The sequence below is a fragment of the Lentinus tigrinus genome, assembly GCF_003813185.1.
Source record: "Lentinus tigrinus ALCF2SS1-7 unplaced genomic scaffold L226scaffold_1, whole genome shotgun sequence".
NCBI classification, from domain to species: domain Eukaryota; kingdom Fungi; phylum Basidiomycota; class Agaricomycetes; order Polyporales; family Polyporaceae; genus Lentinus; species Lentinus tigrinus.
The window spans coordinates 3,203,304-3,219,545 of record NW_027137910.1 but is presented as its reverse complement, the minus strand read 5'-3'; the positions used below and the strand labels follow the sequence as shown (position 1 = coordinate 3,219,545).

Below are 16,242 nucleotides of genomic sequence, written 5' to 3'. Positions count from 1 at the left end.
CACATTGACGGCCATTTGCCAATCCGTGTCAAGCTCGCACCTCCATTCTTCTTGCTGGCCATTTCGAGGAGGGGGCAGAGCGTCCGGCGCTCGCCAGTACCCTTGTCGCCGCTTCTCTACTCGATTTGCACCCGTTAAGTCCATGCATACAGCCAGCTGCACCGATGTCGGCCTCGCGAATCCGAAGGCGCTCTCTAGCTCCCAGTCGTGATAAGGGTCTCTGGTGCAGACGTGGGATGCCCGTCTGCTTACCCCGCCCGCGTTCACCACCACCATGATGGCCTCCGAGTCGGCATTCAAGGGAGCTATCACTGACTCCCCGAAGGGAAGTCCCACGGCAATGCAGCCTTCGTTCTCTGGCTCGACTGTTCACGACCTCCAACGGTCGGACTCCAGCGGATCTGAGGGGTTGGGGGATCACGACATTGTTCCACCTTACCATCCTGCGCGGACGCTCGTGCTCTGTTTCGACGGGACGGGCGATCAGTTCGACAACGACGTACGCACCATCCACCCCCCTGTTGCTTCATAGATATTAAAGGTGCCTGCAGAATTCGAATGTCGTTACCTTTTTCAGCTTGCTCAAGAAGGACGATCGCGACGAACAGATGGTCTACTACCAGGTACGTTCGCCCTTGATCAGTTCAGAAATCACTCTAACCTCGTTAAACAGCCCGGTATTGGCACGTATACGTCCAACACTCAGAATGTCGACGGCATCAAGTCGAAGATTGACAAGCTCCTCGATGCGATGGTTGCTTGGAACCTCGGCGCGCATGTCATGGGTGCGTGTTAAGACTTATCCGGACAGAATTCCTCTGAGACCTGCGCATAGCTGGCTATGAGTTTCTCATGCAAAATTGTACGTGGTGTATCGCTACAGAAATTTCTACGAACTGACGTGTGCGTATGAGCAGACAAAGCGGGAGACAAGATCTGTCTCTTTGGCTTTTCTCGAGGGGCATACACTGCGCGCGCCCTTGCCGGTATGGTTCACAAGGTGAGGAATGTTAGTGGGCAGTGGTGTCCTGGGCTCATGCAATGGTACAGGTTGGACTGCTTCCCCCGTGCAACCATCAACAAGTCCCTTTCGCCTACAACATGTACACGCGCGACGATCCGACTGGCTGGGCTCAGTCCACCGTGTTCAAGAAGGCCTTCTCAATTGACGTCGACATCGAGTTCGTCGGAGTATGGTGAGTTAACTTGAGCTACTGGGGCCTATCACCTCGCATGGCTCAAACACTCTGCGCAGGGACACCGTCGATTCGGTCGGCATTATTCCCCACCGTCTTCCCTTCACGCGCTCCAACACGGCAATCCGAACGTTCAGACATGCCTTGGCCCTTGATGAGCGCCGCGTGCGCTTCAGGCCCGCTCTGTACGCTCCTGCGTCTGCCGAAGATGCCAAGCTCGGGACCCAACCGGGGGACATGCCAAAAAACGATACGACGTGGGCGATGCGCAACCAATCGGACAGAGGTGCCAAGACGCCTAAGGGCAAGGGCAAGAACAAGAACAAGCAGCGCCACCTCGAGCGCACGTTCTGCGAGAACGACCCTGACTGCAGCCACAACCACCAGACCGACGTTCTGGAGGTGTGGTTCGCCGGCTGCCATTGCGGTGCGTCTCTCCGATCCGCGCGGCGCGGAAATGATCCTGACTGACAACATATCGTCTCTTCTTCCATCCCATCTCTCTCTATGTGTTCAATATCAATATTGTATGCAGACGTCGGCGGAGGCAGCGTAGCGAACGACACCGCGCACACGCTCGCGCGCATCCCGCTCAGGTGGATGATCCGCGAATGCTTCAAGACAGACACCGGCATCCGCTTCCACGCGGAACTTCTCAGGCGCATCGGGCTCGACCCTTTTTCGCTGCACCCGATTGTGCTCGACCGCCCGCCGCCCGTGACCCCTGACCCGACGCACCTCGAGAGCATCGCGCTGCCCGTGGCGCAGAACACCGAGGAGGACCACGAGGTGCGCGATGCGCTGTCGCCGATCTACGACCAGCTCGAGATCGCCTGGATGTCGTGGTGGCCGCTCGAGCTGCTTCCGGCAACGAAGAAGAACAGGACCGACTGGTGCGTTGCCCTGTAACAGTGTTCGCTTCGTTTGACGGTGCTGACGGGTGGTGTGTACGATGCAGGCCAAACATGGGCAAGGGAAGACATGTGCCGAAACGCCACAAGCCGTTCTACGTTCACCGGAGCGTTAGGCTTCGGATGGAGGCGAATGACTTGGTAGGCGGCCCTTATGCGCCAAAGGCTACTTTCAAGCACGAACCTATCTGGGTCGATTGAGCGACTCAATATTGGTGTCGCTGTCGCTATATTGCCCCTGCTCTTCCATGTGCGCTTTTAATATGCTAACTGCTGTCCGTCGTGCTCTGTCATCGATATGTAGCATACATATTCCCTTCCACGTAATCCGGTTTCAGAAAGACGTATACCTCATCGACATCTAGACTTTCAAGATCCTAGCCCGAATCAAGCGCCTTGCTGAAGTTACACCGATAACTTGTGTGAACCTCCAGGAGCTTCCGTGGCCGTCCCTACCATACCCTGCCATACGGGGTCGAAAGCGGACACGACTCCATCGCCAGGCCCTACCTACCTTAGTTACTCCTCCGGACGCCGGGTGCCCTTCGGGGCGCCCTTCGATGTATTGTCCGACCTCCTCGAAGCCGATCCACTAGCTAGGTAGAATACTGCATGTTTTGCCTACCATAAGGCCCGGCCTTCACGGGCAATAAACGACGACATACATACATACCCTGCCATACCGCACGCGATTCGTTCAGGTCCCAACGCTCGATACGTCCACAGGGACCGCTCTCCTGAATTACCCCTCCGCAAAATATGCCTCCGCGTGAATACCTAGGTACTAGTGGCTGATCGAACAGCGGGGCGCCTGTGTTCAGGGCTGTGCCTGTTAGTGTACTAGGGCAGCATCGCGGGATCGCCTCTTCTGTTTCCACCTTCACCGGGATATCTGCTCCCCCGGTTGACTGCGGGGGCAAGGTACGCAGCTCCGATCGACGGCGGGTCGGACATGAATATACTATACACGCGGCTGTATAATGAAATCAGCGCGCACGAGCCCCGGGGTGTGCGGCACCGCACAGCGAATAGTGAGTTTGCTTTCCGAAAGCCCTGTACCTAACCTGACCGAAGATGTTAGCTTGAACAGGGACGGCTCGCTCTTCTAAGTCTTAGCCCCAAATATGCCCCGTTGGCTTTTGGTCCTGGATGCATGGTATTGATATCCGCACCGTGACTGCTTCCGGTGGGATTGATGCGCCGCTGCTGGTACGCGACACCTGCCAATGCCAAACCTCAGGCCTGAATGCCAGTGCCAGCGCGATGGTCCTCCGTCCGTCACGGTCGAGAATAGTCACTACCCGGTGTCGAACTGAAGCGGACGCTGAGCTGAGCGCTGAGGACGCATATTAACTGAGGTACGAACGGTCCGAGTTGTAGTGTAAGTGCTCACCCTCCACTGGCACATACAAGCTTCAGATTTTCCTCCTCCTGCAGCAATGCTGTTCATCCCAGCTAGCGCAAAGAAGTCGTCCAAGTACCGTGACGCGCACCCGACGGAGCCGGAACTCGATTGGCTGCTAGATGAGCCAGACACTTCAGGGAATGCAGCATCCGAGCCTCCTCCTCCGACCGAGGCATCGCCATTGCCCATATGGCCATCTTCCCCGCCAGAGACGCAGCCCTCGGTCGTTAAAACAGGATCACCCTCGCCCTCGAGCGACGATACCACACCACCACCCACCCCGCCAACGATGGAGAACCCCAGTTCGATGCCGCCGCTCACGCCGTCTGTGAGCCTCACTAGTCCGGTCCCTACACCCCCTGGACGGCCTGCGAGGACGCTCGTTCTGTGCTTCGATGGCACCGGCGACTCGTTCGACGCAGATGTACGTGTACCTTCCGACGGTCGCAATGTTATGTCAGTATGACCTTGTCTGTTGCCCCCAGAACTCGAACGTCGTCGCGCTCTTCAGCATGCTCAAGAAGGACGACCGGAACGAGCAGATGGTCTACTACCAGGTTCGTCTGCCGCCTTCGCGCATGGGCAGCGTCGTGCCTGGAAATTGACGGTGTTATCTACGCCCTGTCTAGCCCGGGATCGGGACGTACCTCTCGAATACGCAGAACCCGAACGGATTCAAGGCGAAAATCGACAAGATCCTCGATGAGGCCATCGCTTGGGACCTGAACGCGCATGTCATGGGTATGCCTTCAAGCACCGGGTTCGAGATCAGATGTTCACCCTTCCCCGTGTCCGCGTTGCACAGGTGGATACGAGTTCCTCATGCAAAACTGTATGTGCACTTGGTCAGTCTGGCGGAAGGGAACGTATCTGACCCTGAGGTGTGACTACTACCGCAGACCAGGCAGGCGACAAGATCAGCTTGTTCGGCTTCTCGCGAGGTGCATACACCGCGCGTGCGCTTGCTGGCATGCTGCACAAGGTTCTTCTTGTGGAGTTCATGTCGCATCTTGAGAAACGCTCATCGCCTGGCCCCTGTAGGTTGGACTGCTCCCGCCGTGCAATCACCAGCAGGTACCCTTCGCGTACCAGATGTACACCAAGGACGACGAGAAGGGATGGACCGAGTCCAACGCCTTCAAGAAAGCCTTCTGTATCGACGTCAGCATCGACTTCATCGGAGTATGGTACGTACCAGTACTGGCACTTCCGTCCCTTGCCTCACTGACTTGCAACCGCAGGGACACCGTGGGCTCGGTCGGCGTCATCCCCCACTCTTCGCTCCCCTTCGTCCAGTCCAACGACGCTATCCGCGTCTTCCGGCACGCCCTCGCGCTCGACGAGCGCCGCGTGCGCTTCAAGCCCGCACTCTACCGCTACACCGCGCCCGAGGACGCGCACGGCATCAGCCCAGGAGACATGCCAAAGGGTGACACGACGTGGGCGGTCTCCGCCCGGCCGGCGGAGGAGCTGGAGCCGCTCTTCCTGAACTACCGCGAGCAGCATCGGCCCCGGCAGGCGAGCCAGCAGGACTTTTGCAAGGACCACGCGGCGTCGCACGCAAAGACGGACTCGCTGGAGGTGTGGTTCGCTGGGTGTCATTGCGGTACGTCCCTGAGCGACCAGTCGGTCCCACTATCCATAGCGCTCCGCATGTGCGCTGATGCGCGTGTTCCTGTTCCTGTTCCTGTTCTTGTTCTTGTTCTTGTTCTGCAGACATCGGTGGAGGCAGCGTCGAGAACAGCACGACGTTCAGCCTCGCGCGCATCCCGCTCCGGTGGATGGTGCGCGAGTGCTTCAAGGCGAACACGGGCATCCGCTTCCACGCCGAGTCGCTCAAGCACATCGGGCTCGACCCCGCCACGCTGGACGCGCCGAAACGCCCTGACGCGATCGAGCCAGGGGCGGTGCACGTGCGTCACCTGGATGTCGAGGGCAAGCCCGCGCTGGGGTGGACGGAGGAGCAGCACGAAGTGCATGACGCGCTCGCAGAGCTGTACGACCAGCTCGCGCGCAAGTGGTACAAGTGGTGGCCGCTCGAGTGGTTCCCGACGCATGGGGAGGACGGGACGCTGTTGTGGTACGTCCATCCATCCTTGCGTGATGCTGTTTCTGGTTTAGGCGGCTGACATTGCTGGGTGTTCGTTCGTGCAGGCCGAACATGGGCCGTGGGCGGGACGTCCCGAGCGACCATAAGCCGTTCTACGTCCACCGGAGTGTGAAGATGCGCATGGCGGCGAATGGCTTGGAGAACTGGAAGCACGGCCCGTATGCGCCCAAGGCGTCGGATGTAGACTGGGCGCGTGAGCCGGTCTGGGTCGACTAGGGTTTGCTTGCGGCCTGTTCTTCATTGATTATATCTGGGCTTTTGTGGTCTGCATATTGTAAGTAGTCGAATAATGGGTATACTTGAGGATGGCAAAACCTAGAATGAGTCCCAAGAGGACTTCAGGCTCGTACTTGAATTTGCCCTGGGAAGCTGACGATAATGGGTGCCACCGCTCTCAGCACGGTTGCAATTCATGCCAGTCCGTGCCATACACAATTTAGCTGTGCAAGTGACAACTCATGCGTGTCAGGCCAATCTCGAGTGTGCAACTGTTCGTAGTAGTGAATTTGATGACCATATCTAAAAAGTAGCGACATCCGAGGCTCACGTTAATGTGACGTGCTTACCCTCATTTTTTCTGTCTGTATCGCCACCTTGGATGACGCTGCAATGACTGTGAATGAACGCCTTCTATTGGCCTCTGTGACGGGAGAGGGATGCATAGTATCGTTCGGCCGAAGCCGCGGTGATCATAGACGCGCGCTTATGCCTTCCCTTCAACTCCAACTTCCATGCACTTCGAACCCATTGCTCACGTCAGAAGGTAGCCGCACTACTGTCATCGATGGGAGCCTCTCTGCGTCGCGGCAAACATGTGCTCAGGATGCCTGCTGTGGATTGGCTCTTGTGCAGGTGACAGAGGACGAGAGTTGGACGTGGCAAAGCCGCCTAACCTCCCTGCCTGCTAGCATGGAACTCGCAAGTACGCATTCGCCAAGGTTATGTTTGGGCCACCCTATCTGTCTCAGGTAACTCGTGAGCCCCTCAATCGTAGCCGGTACAGCTTGCCTTGTCGCTCCGGGATATGGGCGCAATGTTTCTGGTTGCTGTGCGAGCGCTGTAGGTACTGGCAGTGCACCGGAGGGGACGAGTACCGGACGCTAGTATCCGTGATGGCGGCATCCAATGACGGCGCTCCCCCGACGTGGACAACCGTCCGTGTCCACCGCGTCGACTGAATAGGTGCGTTTGTCCCGATGCTGTCGCGTATTGGCCTGTGGGAGAAGCTGATGACTGTCCGTTCCCGATATAGGACCGGAGATGCTTCCCTTCACTGCCGTGGCCAGACGCGGTGGACAGAGGCTGGCGTGCACATGTGCCCCTAGCCCTGTAGGTTTCCCGGCGTCGAGCAGCGTTCTTCGAATCGCCGGTCTTCTGGCCTCGCTATCGGACATGTCCAGGGAGGCCGCTTGCACTTGATGTCAGCCTCCTGTCAGCCTTAAATGCATCACCCCCGTCCTCCGAAATACATATAATCACTCCCACACGGACCGCACCTCGCATCGCACTACCTCCCTACTCTCGCAACATGGCCAGCGACGCGAACGCAAAGCCTGCCTCGATCCCAAGGCCTGCTCCGATCACTATCGTCCCACAAACGAGCACATCCTCAAGCGGACCAACGTCCTCGCCGCCCGCCATGTGGGACTCTGCGCGGTCCGCAAGTTCTCACACACAGCACTCCTCGTCGAGCGAGACTGGCGATAATGACATCATCCCACCTACCCATCCTGCCCGCACACTCGTCCTGTGCTTCGACGGGACCGGCGATCAGTTCAGCGCCGAGGTGAGTATATGCCGCCTGTAATGCAGAACTCGATCCTGAAGAACTGTCGCAGAACTCGAACGTTGTGACCTTCTTCAGCCTTCTCAAGAAGGATAACCCCAAGGAGCAAATGGTCTATTATCAGGTCAGTTCTGCCGTATTCTGAACAATGAAGCCCGGTCTTCTGATCACGAGAACATAGCCTGGTATCGGAACGTATCTCTCCACTACGAACGTCACCGGCATCAAGGCCAAAGTCGATAAAGTCCTCGACGAGATGATCGCTTGGAATCTCAGCAACCATGTCATGGGTCTGCATCGTGATGCTTTGCGTCAGATTTGTTCATACTGACCGATACGCTAGGCGGTTACGAGTTCCTCATGCAGAACTGTATGTCCGGTCTTTTTGCATCTCCGAGACTACGATCCCTGACAACCTCCGTGTAGATCAAGAAGGCGACAAGATCTGTCTCTTCGGCTTCTCTCGAGGCGCATACACTGCTCGCGCGCTCGCTGGTATGCTTCACAAGGTTCGCCTGCCTGCTTCCGCGGTACATCAATCACATGCTGAGTTTGGGCGATAGGTCGGCCTGCTTCCTACCTGCAACCACCAGCAGGTTCCCTTCGCCTACAAAATGTACACGCGCGATGATCCGCAAGGATGGGCGCAATCGACCGCATTCAAAAAAGCCTTCTCGATCGACGTTGATATCGACTTCATTGGCGTCTGGTACGAATCATTCTCCATATGCTTGCTTTCCCAGACTCATGTCCGTGTACAGGGATACTGTGAGCTCAGTGGGCGTCATCCCGCACACCCTACCCTTCACAAAATCTAACACCGCGATCCGGGTCTTCCGGCATGCATTGTCTCTCGACGAGCGCCGCGCACGCTTCAAGCCTGCTCTGTACATACATCCCAGCAAGGACGACGCAAAGCTCGGAACCCAGCCGGGAGATATGCCCAAGTCGGACACGACGTGGGCCACGCGCTCGCGCATGGGCCGCCCAGGGAACACACAACGGCACTTCGAGCGGCAGTTCAGCGAGGGAGATCCCGACTCGGACGGAACGACCGACGTGGTCGAGGTGTGGTTCGCCGGGTGCCATTGTGGTACGTTGTTATCCCGTCCCTCTGCCCATGTTGCGGAAGAAGATGTTCTGAACCTGCGCGATGAACAGATATCGGTGGTGGGAACGTCACGGACGATACGCCGCACAGCCTCGCGCGCATCCCCTTGCGATGGATGATCCGGGAGGTCTTCAAGAATAACACCGGCATCCGCTTCCACGCAGAGCTCCTTCGGCGCATCGGTCTCGATCCCGTATCTCTGCACCCCAAGGTCGCCGAACGTCCTCCGCCGCTGAAGCCGACCGAGGAACACTTGAAGACTGTCGCAAAGCCCGTGTCGCAAGACACGGAGGAGGAACATGAGGTCCGGGACGCGCTGCAGCAGATGTACGACGAGCTCGTGCTTGCGCCCTTCTGGTGGGGGCTGGAGCTCGTCCCGATGCAGGAGCGCGTGCAGGGTCCGCCCCCAGAGCGCAGGGAGATGCGCGCTGTCACGTATGTGTTCTTTTGGCCGGTGTTCTAACTCAGGAGTTGGCAGTGGTGCTGACATAGATGCGCTTATAGGATGAACTTGGGCCGCGGCAGGTTGATTCCCAAGCACCATACGCCGCTCATGATACATCGGAGCGTCAAGGTCCGCATGGAGGCGCAAAATCTGAAGTATTCTCCCAAGGCGACGTACGAGCATCCTGAGATCCATTGGGTTGACTGATCTGAGATGGGATGGAACTAGGAGAGCGGTTGAGTCTCGAGTCCGGGTCATGTTCATTCCATGTCGGCTTCTCTGACTCCTTGATGGCGGTTCGGACTGCGTGCTATCACCTGTAACTCGTGTGTCATGGTTAGCATCTCTACTGTAGTTCCTGTAATACTGTGTATACTTAGCTATGTTACCAAGCTGTGGGGATGTGGTTATACTTATGGGACTGGATCGTATGCGTTATGAAATCTCTCCGCGATCATCCGTTTGCCCGCACGTGCTCGTGTCTGGTCTCCGTGGGGGTCGGACACCTGCGACGCGACGCGCCCGCGTCTGAGCTTGTTTTGATGTCGCTACCTCCAACTTCACCCTCGCTGCGCATCTCAACGCCATGGCTGGTTCTCTGCCCTTAAACGGCTCACTTGCTACATGTCTGTGGAACAAGGCCTGGGGTCAGCCGTGGCCTTATCGGTCATCAGGAAAGTCCGCTGCGGCAGCAAGCTCCTCCGACGCCGGACGGGGACGTACCGACGCCATTCGAGTCTGACGAGGACGACAATAGCGATGACACAAACACAGCACGACCCCAGTTCAGTGGGAGTACACTTGTCTGCGCGGAATGCGTTCGGTCATGGAGGCCTGCGACGGGGTGGGACGTGCAGTCGAGGACGTCCTTGTGATCCGGCCTGAATACGAATTCCTCCGGGAGACGCTTGAGACAGGGTACCTGCAGGAGGACGACGCGGTGGTGGTGACGGGGCAGCCGGGCATCGGTGCGCAGACTTGTTTGTTGTAGGGGTTGCCTGCAACGCTAACGTGCGTCGTGTGCGCAGGCAAGACGGTCTTCCTCCTCTACCTTCTGAATCTGCTGTACCGTCTCCAGCGGAAACTTCCCACGGCGATCCAACTGTCTTAAGTCTAGCGAATCTTACTTTGTATTCGATGACGACGGCGCGGCACGGATAGATGGGGAGGTAAAAGTAGATATGTCAAGAGACTGATTACTGGGCTCTCACAGATTCCGACGAAGATATCGTCGAGCCCTGAGCCCTGCCGGGCCTTCCTGTCGTCCAATGCACGCCTGGTCCAAGCCTCGTCGCCAAGGCCTGACAGGTGGCAAGACTGGGTCAAGTATAATCGTGGAAGAATCGTAGTCTCAGAATTATCCCGCCCGCTGGAGATCTGGGCTATCGTGTATGTGATTGGATTCAGCACCCTCCGACAGCATATGCTTATGTGCCGTAATGCATGGCACTTGGACAGGAAGGAGCTTGGGCTCAACACGTCTCAAGTGTGTCATTTCATCGGCAAATGGGGTCCGTGCACTCGAACGATCATCGACATCCTGCGCGACTACCCGGGAGGCCACGCTGAGGTTGAGGCAGAATCGGCCACTTTGGCCAAAGATACAGCGAGAGTCATCTGCGCCAATCCCGCCGTGTTCCTCTTACCTCTTGGACAGCAGACACTTTACAACCTAGGGTCCACTGTTCTCTTCATATCTCCGTATCGTCCGCGAGACCCGCATACTCACCAGGTCTGGGGTTCCGGTCGCGCCTTCACCCACATTCCTCCCCCCCCCACCTCACCGAGTTCTTCAACGACCGCCGTCAGTCGATCGGAAACGACAGGGCGTTGGAGCTCTTCGAGTGGCTCTCACCACATGCTTTAACGCAACCACTTGTAGCCTGGCGTTTCGAGAAACGTATGCATGTTTACTTGTCCAGCAACTCTGGACCTCTCAATATTTTCCGCGCGCACGACTCGTCGGCCATGCAACCCTCGCAACGGCTTCTCTACGGCACGCTCAGCGCCCTTGCACGGTGCAGGGTGTATCCGAGCATCTACTGGCTTCCGTCCGGACTCCGTGACCAATGTCCCGGGCATCGATGGCGTCCTCGCGGACAGCGCGAACGTCCACGCGGTGCAAGCCGCGATAGCCGGAGCGGGAGAGCACCGCAGCCCTGCAGACGGGCTGCAGAAGGTGTGGACGCATCTCGACGATCGTATCCGGGACAAGCGTGCTTGGCGTGTTGTCTTCGTCGCAGACTGTGGAGAGGTGGCGCGTGAGTGCGTGCACAGGTTCGCGGGTGAGAGGGGCTGCGTCTTTCCGTCCTAAATCGCAGTAAGCCCCCGGTCCGGTTTATGTCGACCGTTCAGGTGAGTTGCCATATTCAAGGTTCACCCGTCGTCTTGCTTGACGCTCCGATCTACAGAGTGGATCCTTCGACAACTTCTCAAAATAGTCGACCACGTCCACAGATGTGCTCAGACAAGGGACACCGCCTAGTCTGTGGCGCGTGACTCTGCAATGTGCGCATTGATGTGAAGGACGGTCACGACTGTCTGTGTCATTGATACGTGGCTGCGTTTGCATTGTCTAATGGCTGTTAGGTTGCAATGATTACTTACCGCGCAGTCCCCACGCAACCAGCCAACCGTGCCTTCTGAGTATAAACCATCACATGTAGCAGACAAGAGAGAGATAATAACACTGAGAGAGTCCGCACAGTTCAAAGGCGTAGTATTATACGGGATCAAGCGGACTTCGACAACTCGCGCTTCCTGAACATGACCTGTTTGTCCATGGGCGGAAGGATGGTGAACCCCGTATAGACGTTTGGAGGCCTCACGCCATCTTCCAACTTGAAGTCGTAGTTCAGTACGATGTATGCGAGCATCGCCTTGAGCTCGTTTGCTGCGAAGAACCTGCCAGGGCTACACAGACCGAACAACATCATCATCAGTCAACGGTGTTCACGGAGTTAAGACAGCAGTGCAAACGAACCATGCATGCTTTCCGTGACCGAACGGCACGTACTCGATGGACGTGTTGACGAACTGATGCTTCGTACCCTCGCCCTCCTGCTCGCGCATGCGTGCGAAGCGGAAGCCGTCGAAGACGTTCGCGTCAGGGTAGTTCGTCTCGTCACGGTGGGTGGGGTGCTGCGCGGTGACGATGATCGTGCCCTTGGGGATGAATGTACCATCGTTGAGCGTTATGTCCCTCATAGCCTTCCGGATCAGAGAGGCTTCCGGGGAAAAACACGCGATGCATCAGCACCATGGCGGAGATGGGCCAAGGGAACATAAGACTCACTCAAGTTGATCCCGTTCCAACGCTGGGACTCCCGGAGGACGCTGTCGAGCTTCCACATCTTGCCCATGGCGGCCTTCGTCCAACCATCAGAGGCAATGATGGGCTCAATCTCGTCGCGGAGGGGTTGCAAGTGCTCGGGCCTGGCGGCGAGGTCAAAGATGACATGCGTGAAGCTCTGCAGATCCTGTCAGTAAGGAGTTGACGCGGATCCAGCACCGGAACGTACAGTTGACGAAGTGTGGATGGCTGCGAAGTTGACCAGCAGAACCCGCTCTGCGACGCTCCAGAGAGGGTCCTTCCTGTGAATAGCCTCGTCGAAGATCCACTGGAGCATGTCGTTCGGCTTGTCCTCCCAGTCGTCGCCGGCTTGCTCCATCAACGCCGTCTTCTCGTCTACGAGGGGCTTCAGATATTGCGCGGCGCGTCTGATGGACGTCTTGGCCTGGCTAACAAAGAACCCAACCAACCTGCACGAATCGCATCAGCAAGAGAAAGTGACATCAAACAGGATTTCCTCACGGTTTCAGGAGTCGCGGAACGCGAGCCATTACGTTGCGGTCCTTGACGACAGCTCTAGTGAACATAATAGCCAGTTCAAGGAAACCCTCATTGCGACCTGTAGATGCCATGAGTACGGCTGTGACAGTATGGCAGGAATTGTATACGTACAGAGGGGAAGGCCAACGAACGCTCGGTTGCTGGCACGTGCGACGATGTGCTGCATTGTGGGCATCACAGTCACTTTGACCCATTCTGCATCCAGGCCGGGCGTCAGGAATGCGTTCACGGATGTGCATAACGTACGTACCACCCTCATCCTTGGCGGGAATGTATTCTTGCACCGCAAGTCGGAGTTCATCAACAACCTCCGGCAGCACGGCAGGTAGGGTACGAGTCAATTTCTCCTTTATAATATCAACGTGATAGGGATCCGCAAAGGCATCCTCGCCTAGTGTATACTTTGCCTGAATGGTCTGCAGTGGATACCTCACTCGTCAGTGGGCACGCTAGAGAGGCGGCTAGAGTGTTCGTACCTCTTCGACGCCAGCTAGGAATGAGACGTCTTCATCCGGGCGCCGCCTGAGTTCGTCGATCATTTTCGGTCCGGAGGCGATGACGAGCCACTTGTCGGGCATCGCGACTTTGTACGTCCTATTGTAGAACTGTTGTAAAGGCTGTCAGTTCCAGAACGCCAACCATTCTTGCCAGCACTCACCCTGATGTACCCCTCATCGATGATGTCCTTCGCATTGCGCATGAAGTTCAACGCAGCAAAGTACGACAGCCCTGGGAGGGAGGAGCCCCCCAGGGTAGGAATCGAATTGAGCTGGCCGAGAGAGAGGTGGTTAGTGATAGTAACGGCGTTCTATGCGATGAGGCGTGTACGCACAGGATCCATACGCCATCGAAGGATGTAGCTGACGACGAGGATTGCGAGCCCAGTAAAGACGACAGTTGCTTGATCCTCCATCCTGGCAAACGCGATCGAGTCTTGCTCCAATGTCTCAGACAGACGGCGGTATAAGTATGCCTTGCGGACCGACTGTTTGAGTCATTGCATGAAGGATCGCATACCGTGCCAAACGGACGTACTGTTTTCACGGAGGTGTCGGCAACTGTGAGCGTAAGCAACACCGTGTTGCAGAGGGCGCCGTTTCACCGAGAAGCAGGGCGTGCCGGCACCTTTGAGCCATGTGCATGGAAATCCAACCGCCTAGTATGAAGCGAATGCATGTGATCGCTCTGCCGTGAGAGAGCCGCTCTACGTGGTACGCAACAACGGGACAACCGTCACGTCCTAGGACATTCTTCTCTGCAAACAAGAAAGAAACCAAGCAGGAGCCCAAAGCTTGGCCAGTACAATCGTTTGAGGCTAACTTGAATGTTGTCGTTGGAGAGTCACTGTCGGTGCGTACCGGTCACCTGTAACCGGCATAGAAACTTCATTAGCTTCCCGTGGAATTCATCTCGAGTCTTGCTGCTTCCTGCCGCACCTGTAGGTCACGTCTTGCGACGGTAGAGACAAGGAGGAGATTCGTCTGCCTGCCACGCGTGCACTAGCAACGAGTACGATGACGTCACCCGTGGCAGTGACCTCGATCGAGATCATCCTGCCAGAGTCGTGACCGTCCAGACACGGTTCCTCCTCCTCCTCAACTCAACCACGGTGGTCAGTGCACAATCATGCAACAAATGGTTCGGTCAAATACTCAGCTGAGACATTTTCACTGATACAGTCTAGTAATTCACGCATCAACCGCGGTGCCAACACAAGTAGCAGGCCATCATGTTCGCCAACCCCCCGGGCGCCGTTCAGGTCAACGAAGACGTTCTGCATGAGCTACTGCTCTATGCGGGTCCGAAAGAACACGCGGCTGCAGCTCTGGTAGCCCGTTTGTGGACCCGCCCAGCCCAGCAAGCCCTCTATCGATCCATCGTCTTCCACACCTGGCACAGCGCCCCTCAGTCCTCCGGGCAGAGGCTCATAGAGGCCCTGAGAAACAATCCACATCTACGCGCTCTCGTGCGTCAGATCTCCATCCACGCGTCGACGGCTGGAAAAGATCAGGCTCTAGACTGGGTGGACATGTTCCCGCCGAACAGCCTCCGCAACCTCACCTACATCTGCTGGCCGCGCGATGCTTTCGACACAGTGTTCCTAAGAAGGGACGTCGTGCGTACCGTTTTGCACCTCACGGCCAGAGGTCCCAAGAACGTCGAAGGATTACGGGCGTGCTTTGATCTTCCTTTGATGGAGACCCTCGAGCTCGACCTTAGTGAGTTGGACACGGAGCCCGCGAAACAATCTCAACTTGGGAGGCTACTTCCGCTGGACGCGTCCAAGGCCCCGAGGCTCAAGTACCTCTACATGCATGTCATGCATGTCCGCGAGCCGATCGTGAACCTTGTCCTCTCCGTGTTCGCTCCCCAGCTGCATTCCCTACACATCCACGTCTCCCCAGGGGAGAGGGTCGAGCACATATCATCGGAATCCGTGGCGAGGTGGGCGGAAGACTTCGCCACGCACGTCTCTAGAGGGCGGAATTTGACCAGCGTCGTGTTCAGCGGGTTTTTCAAGCTGCAGACGATGCTCATCTGGGAACCGCTCTCCGTGGGGCCTACCGGTGAATTACTGGAGTGGGTAGTCAGTAGTGGCTCAAACAACCATCGCGTACAGCCGTTCCTCAATGAGCTCGCGCGGGGTTCTGTCGTCGAGCATCTGGGCTGCATCGAGGGACTGTACACGAAGGAACTCTTCCAGAGGCTGCGGCCCACCGTGCGTGTACTCGAGTTCTACGTCGAAGAGGAGACATATCCGTGTGAAGGTGCCCTGCTGGACTTGCTGGGCCGTGTGCAGCGCGACGGGCTGTCCTTGCGGAGGCTGAGGTTCTTCGCGTCTGAGGAGCGACGAGATGGATTCTGGGCAATTGAGGCGGCGTGCAAAGAAAATGGGGTCGAATTCGAGTTCTTCCCCGTGCTGCCGCCTTTGCACAACCCTCCGACCCGTCCTGCGATCGTTTGGGACTAGTGGATGCTCGATTTTATGGTACTTTGTGGCAATTACTCAGGCATGGATACTAGACTTATCGCGTTCACGACCTCTGTAGTAGTAGTATGTAAAGAGCAGGGTACTTGGCGCCATTCGTATTCCACACACCGGCACCCCCATCGGGTTACACCTCCCAGGACAGGCCAGACTTCAGTAAGAGGTTTGCGTCGCTGGTTCCTAAGGCGCATAAGCAGGGCATAGTAGAGATACACGAGCGAGATGTGCCAGTGAGGGACACACGCCTCCTGAACAGGTCTTGCCTCGCATCACTACGTCCGCTTTGACGACGTTCCATGCTAACAGTTGAGTATGTGCTGGGAGGACTGTGAGATACCTTGACATGCCGGACACTTACATATGTGTGCGCGCTCGCGCGTCTCGACTCTCCGTGGGACACGACGCGACGCGAACGTGGCGGGTCTCAGCTTGTTTC

General features: G+C 57.0%; 7 protein-coding genes across 7 annotated transcripts; 6 read left to right on the top strand and 1 right to left on the bottom strand.

The window, feature by feature from the left end:
- Positions 1-340: 340 nt before the first annotated feature.
- On the top strand, positions 341-2,308 carry L226DRAFT_450911 (uncharacterized protein; the record flags this gene model as incomplete). The annotated part of the gene is made up of 9 exons (XM_067674981.1): positions 341-499; positions 552-623; positions 674-785; positions 836-862; positions 918-1,000; positions 1,051-1,196; positions 1,256-1,623; positions 1,732-2,089; positions 2,155-2,308. 9 exons carry the CDS (start codon positions 341-343, stop codon positions 2,306-2,308), a joined length of 1,479 nt encoding a protein of 492 aa, XP_067543396.1.
- Positions 2,309-3,400: 1,092 nt separating this feature from the next.
- Positions 3,401-5,933, top strand: L226DRAFT_528951 (uncharacterized protein). Its single transcript, XM_067679496.1, has 9 exons — positions 3,401-3,936; positions 3,998-4,069; positions 4,142-4,253; positions 4,318-4,344; positions 4,412-4,494; positions 4,554-4,699; positions 4,754-5,118; positions 5,229-5,592; positions 5,667-5,933. Exons 1-9 carry the CDS (start codon positions 3,547-3,549, stop codon positions 5,836-5,838), a joined length of 1,731 nt encoding a protein of 576 aa, XP_067543395.1. The 5' UTR covers positions 3,401-3,546; the 3' UTR covers positions 5,839-5,933.
- Positions 5,934-7,261: 1,328 nt separating this feature from the next.
- Positions 7,262-9,171, top strand: L226DRAFT_451151 (uncharacterized protein; the record flags this gene model as incomplete). Its single annotated transcript, XM_067674998.1, has 9 exons — positions 7,262-7,408; positions 7,461-7,532; positions 7,590-7,698; positions 7,752-7,778; positions 7,835-7,917; positions 7,972-8,117; positions 8,170-8,501; positions 8,570-8,954; positions 9,024-9,171. 9 exons carry the CDS (start codon positions 7,262-7,264, stop codon positions 9,169-9,171), a joined length of 1,449 nt encoding a protein of 482 aa, XP_067543394.1.
- A 619-nt stretch (positions 9,172-9,790) lies between these two features.
- Positions 9,791-10,075, top strand: L226DRAFT_565350 (uncharacterized protein; the record flags this gene model as incomplete). The annotated part of the gene is made up of 2 exons (XM_067683789.1): positions 9,791-9,932; positions 9,993-10,075. The coding sequence occupies 2 exons, from the start codon at positions 9,791-9,793 to the stop codon at positions 10,073-10,075; spliced, it is 225 nt and encodes a 74-aa protein (XP_067543393.1).
- Positions 10,076-10,132: 57 nt separating this feature from the next.
- Positions 10,133-10,899, top strand: L226DRAFT_38142 (uncharacterized protein). The gene is made up of 2 exons (XM_067674389.1): positions 10,133-10,357; positions 10,423-10,899. Coding segments are annotated over exons 1-2 (411 nt in total). The 5' UTR covers positions 10,133-10,355; the 3' UTR covers positions 10,832-10,899.
- A 628-nt stretch (positions 10,900-11,527) lies between these two features.
- On the bottom strand, positions 11,528-13,830 carry L226DRAFT_528947 (cytochrome P450). The gene is made up of 10 exons (XM_067679495.1): positions 13,650-13,830; positions 13,476-13,586; positions 13,294-13,422; positions 13,068-13,233; positions 12,929-13,012; positions 12,779-12,875; positions 12,486-12,726; positions 12,260-12,434; positions 11,948-12,191; positions 11,528-11,877 (listed from the first exon to the last, which is right to left on the bottom strand). Exons 1-10 carry the CDS (start codon positions 13,728-13,730, stop codon positions 11,697-11,699), a joined length of 1,509 nt encoding a protein of 502 aa, XP_067543391.1. The 5' UTR covers positions 13,731-13,830; the 3' UTR covers positions 11,528-11,696.
- A 591-nt stretch (positions 13,831-14,421) lies between these two features.
- Positions 14,422-15,788, top strand: L226DRAFT_556489 (uncharacterized protein; the record flags this gene model as incomplete). The annotated part of the gene is made up of 2 exons (XM_067683136.1): positions 14,422-14,429; positions 14,497-15,788. Exon 2 carries the CDS (start codon positions 14,547-14,549, stop codon positions 15,786-15,788), a length of 1,242 nt encoding a protein of 413 aa, XP_067543390.1. The 5' UTR covers positions 14,422-14,429; positions 14,497-14,546.
- Positions 15,789-16,242: the final 454 nt, after the last annotated feature.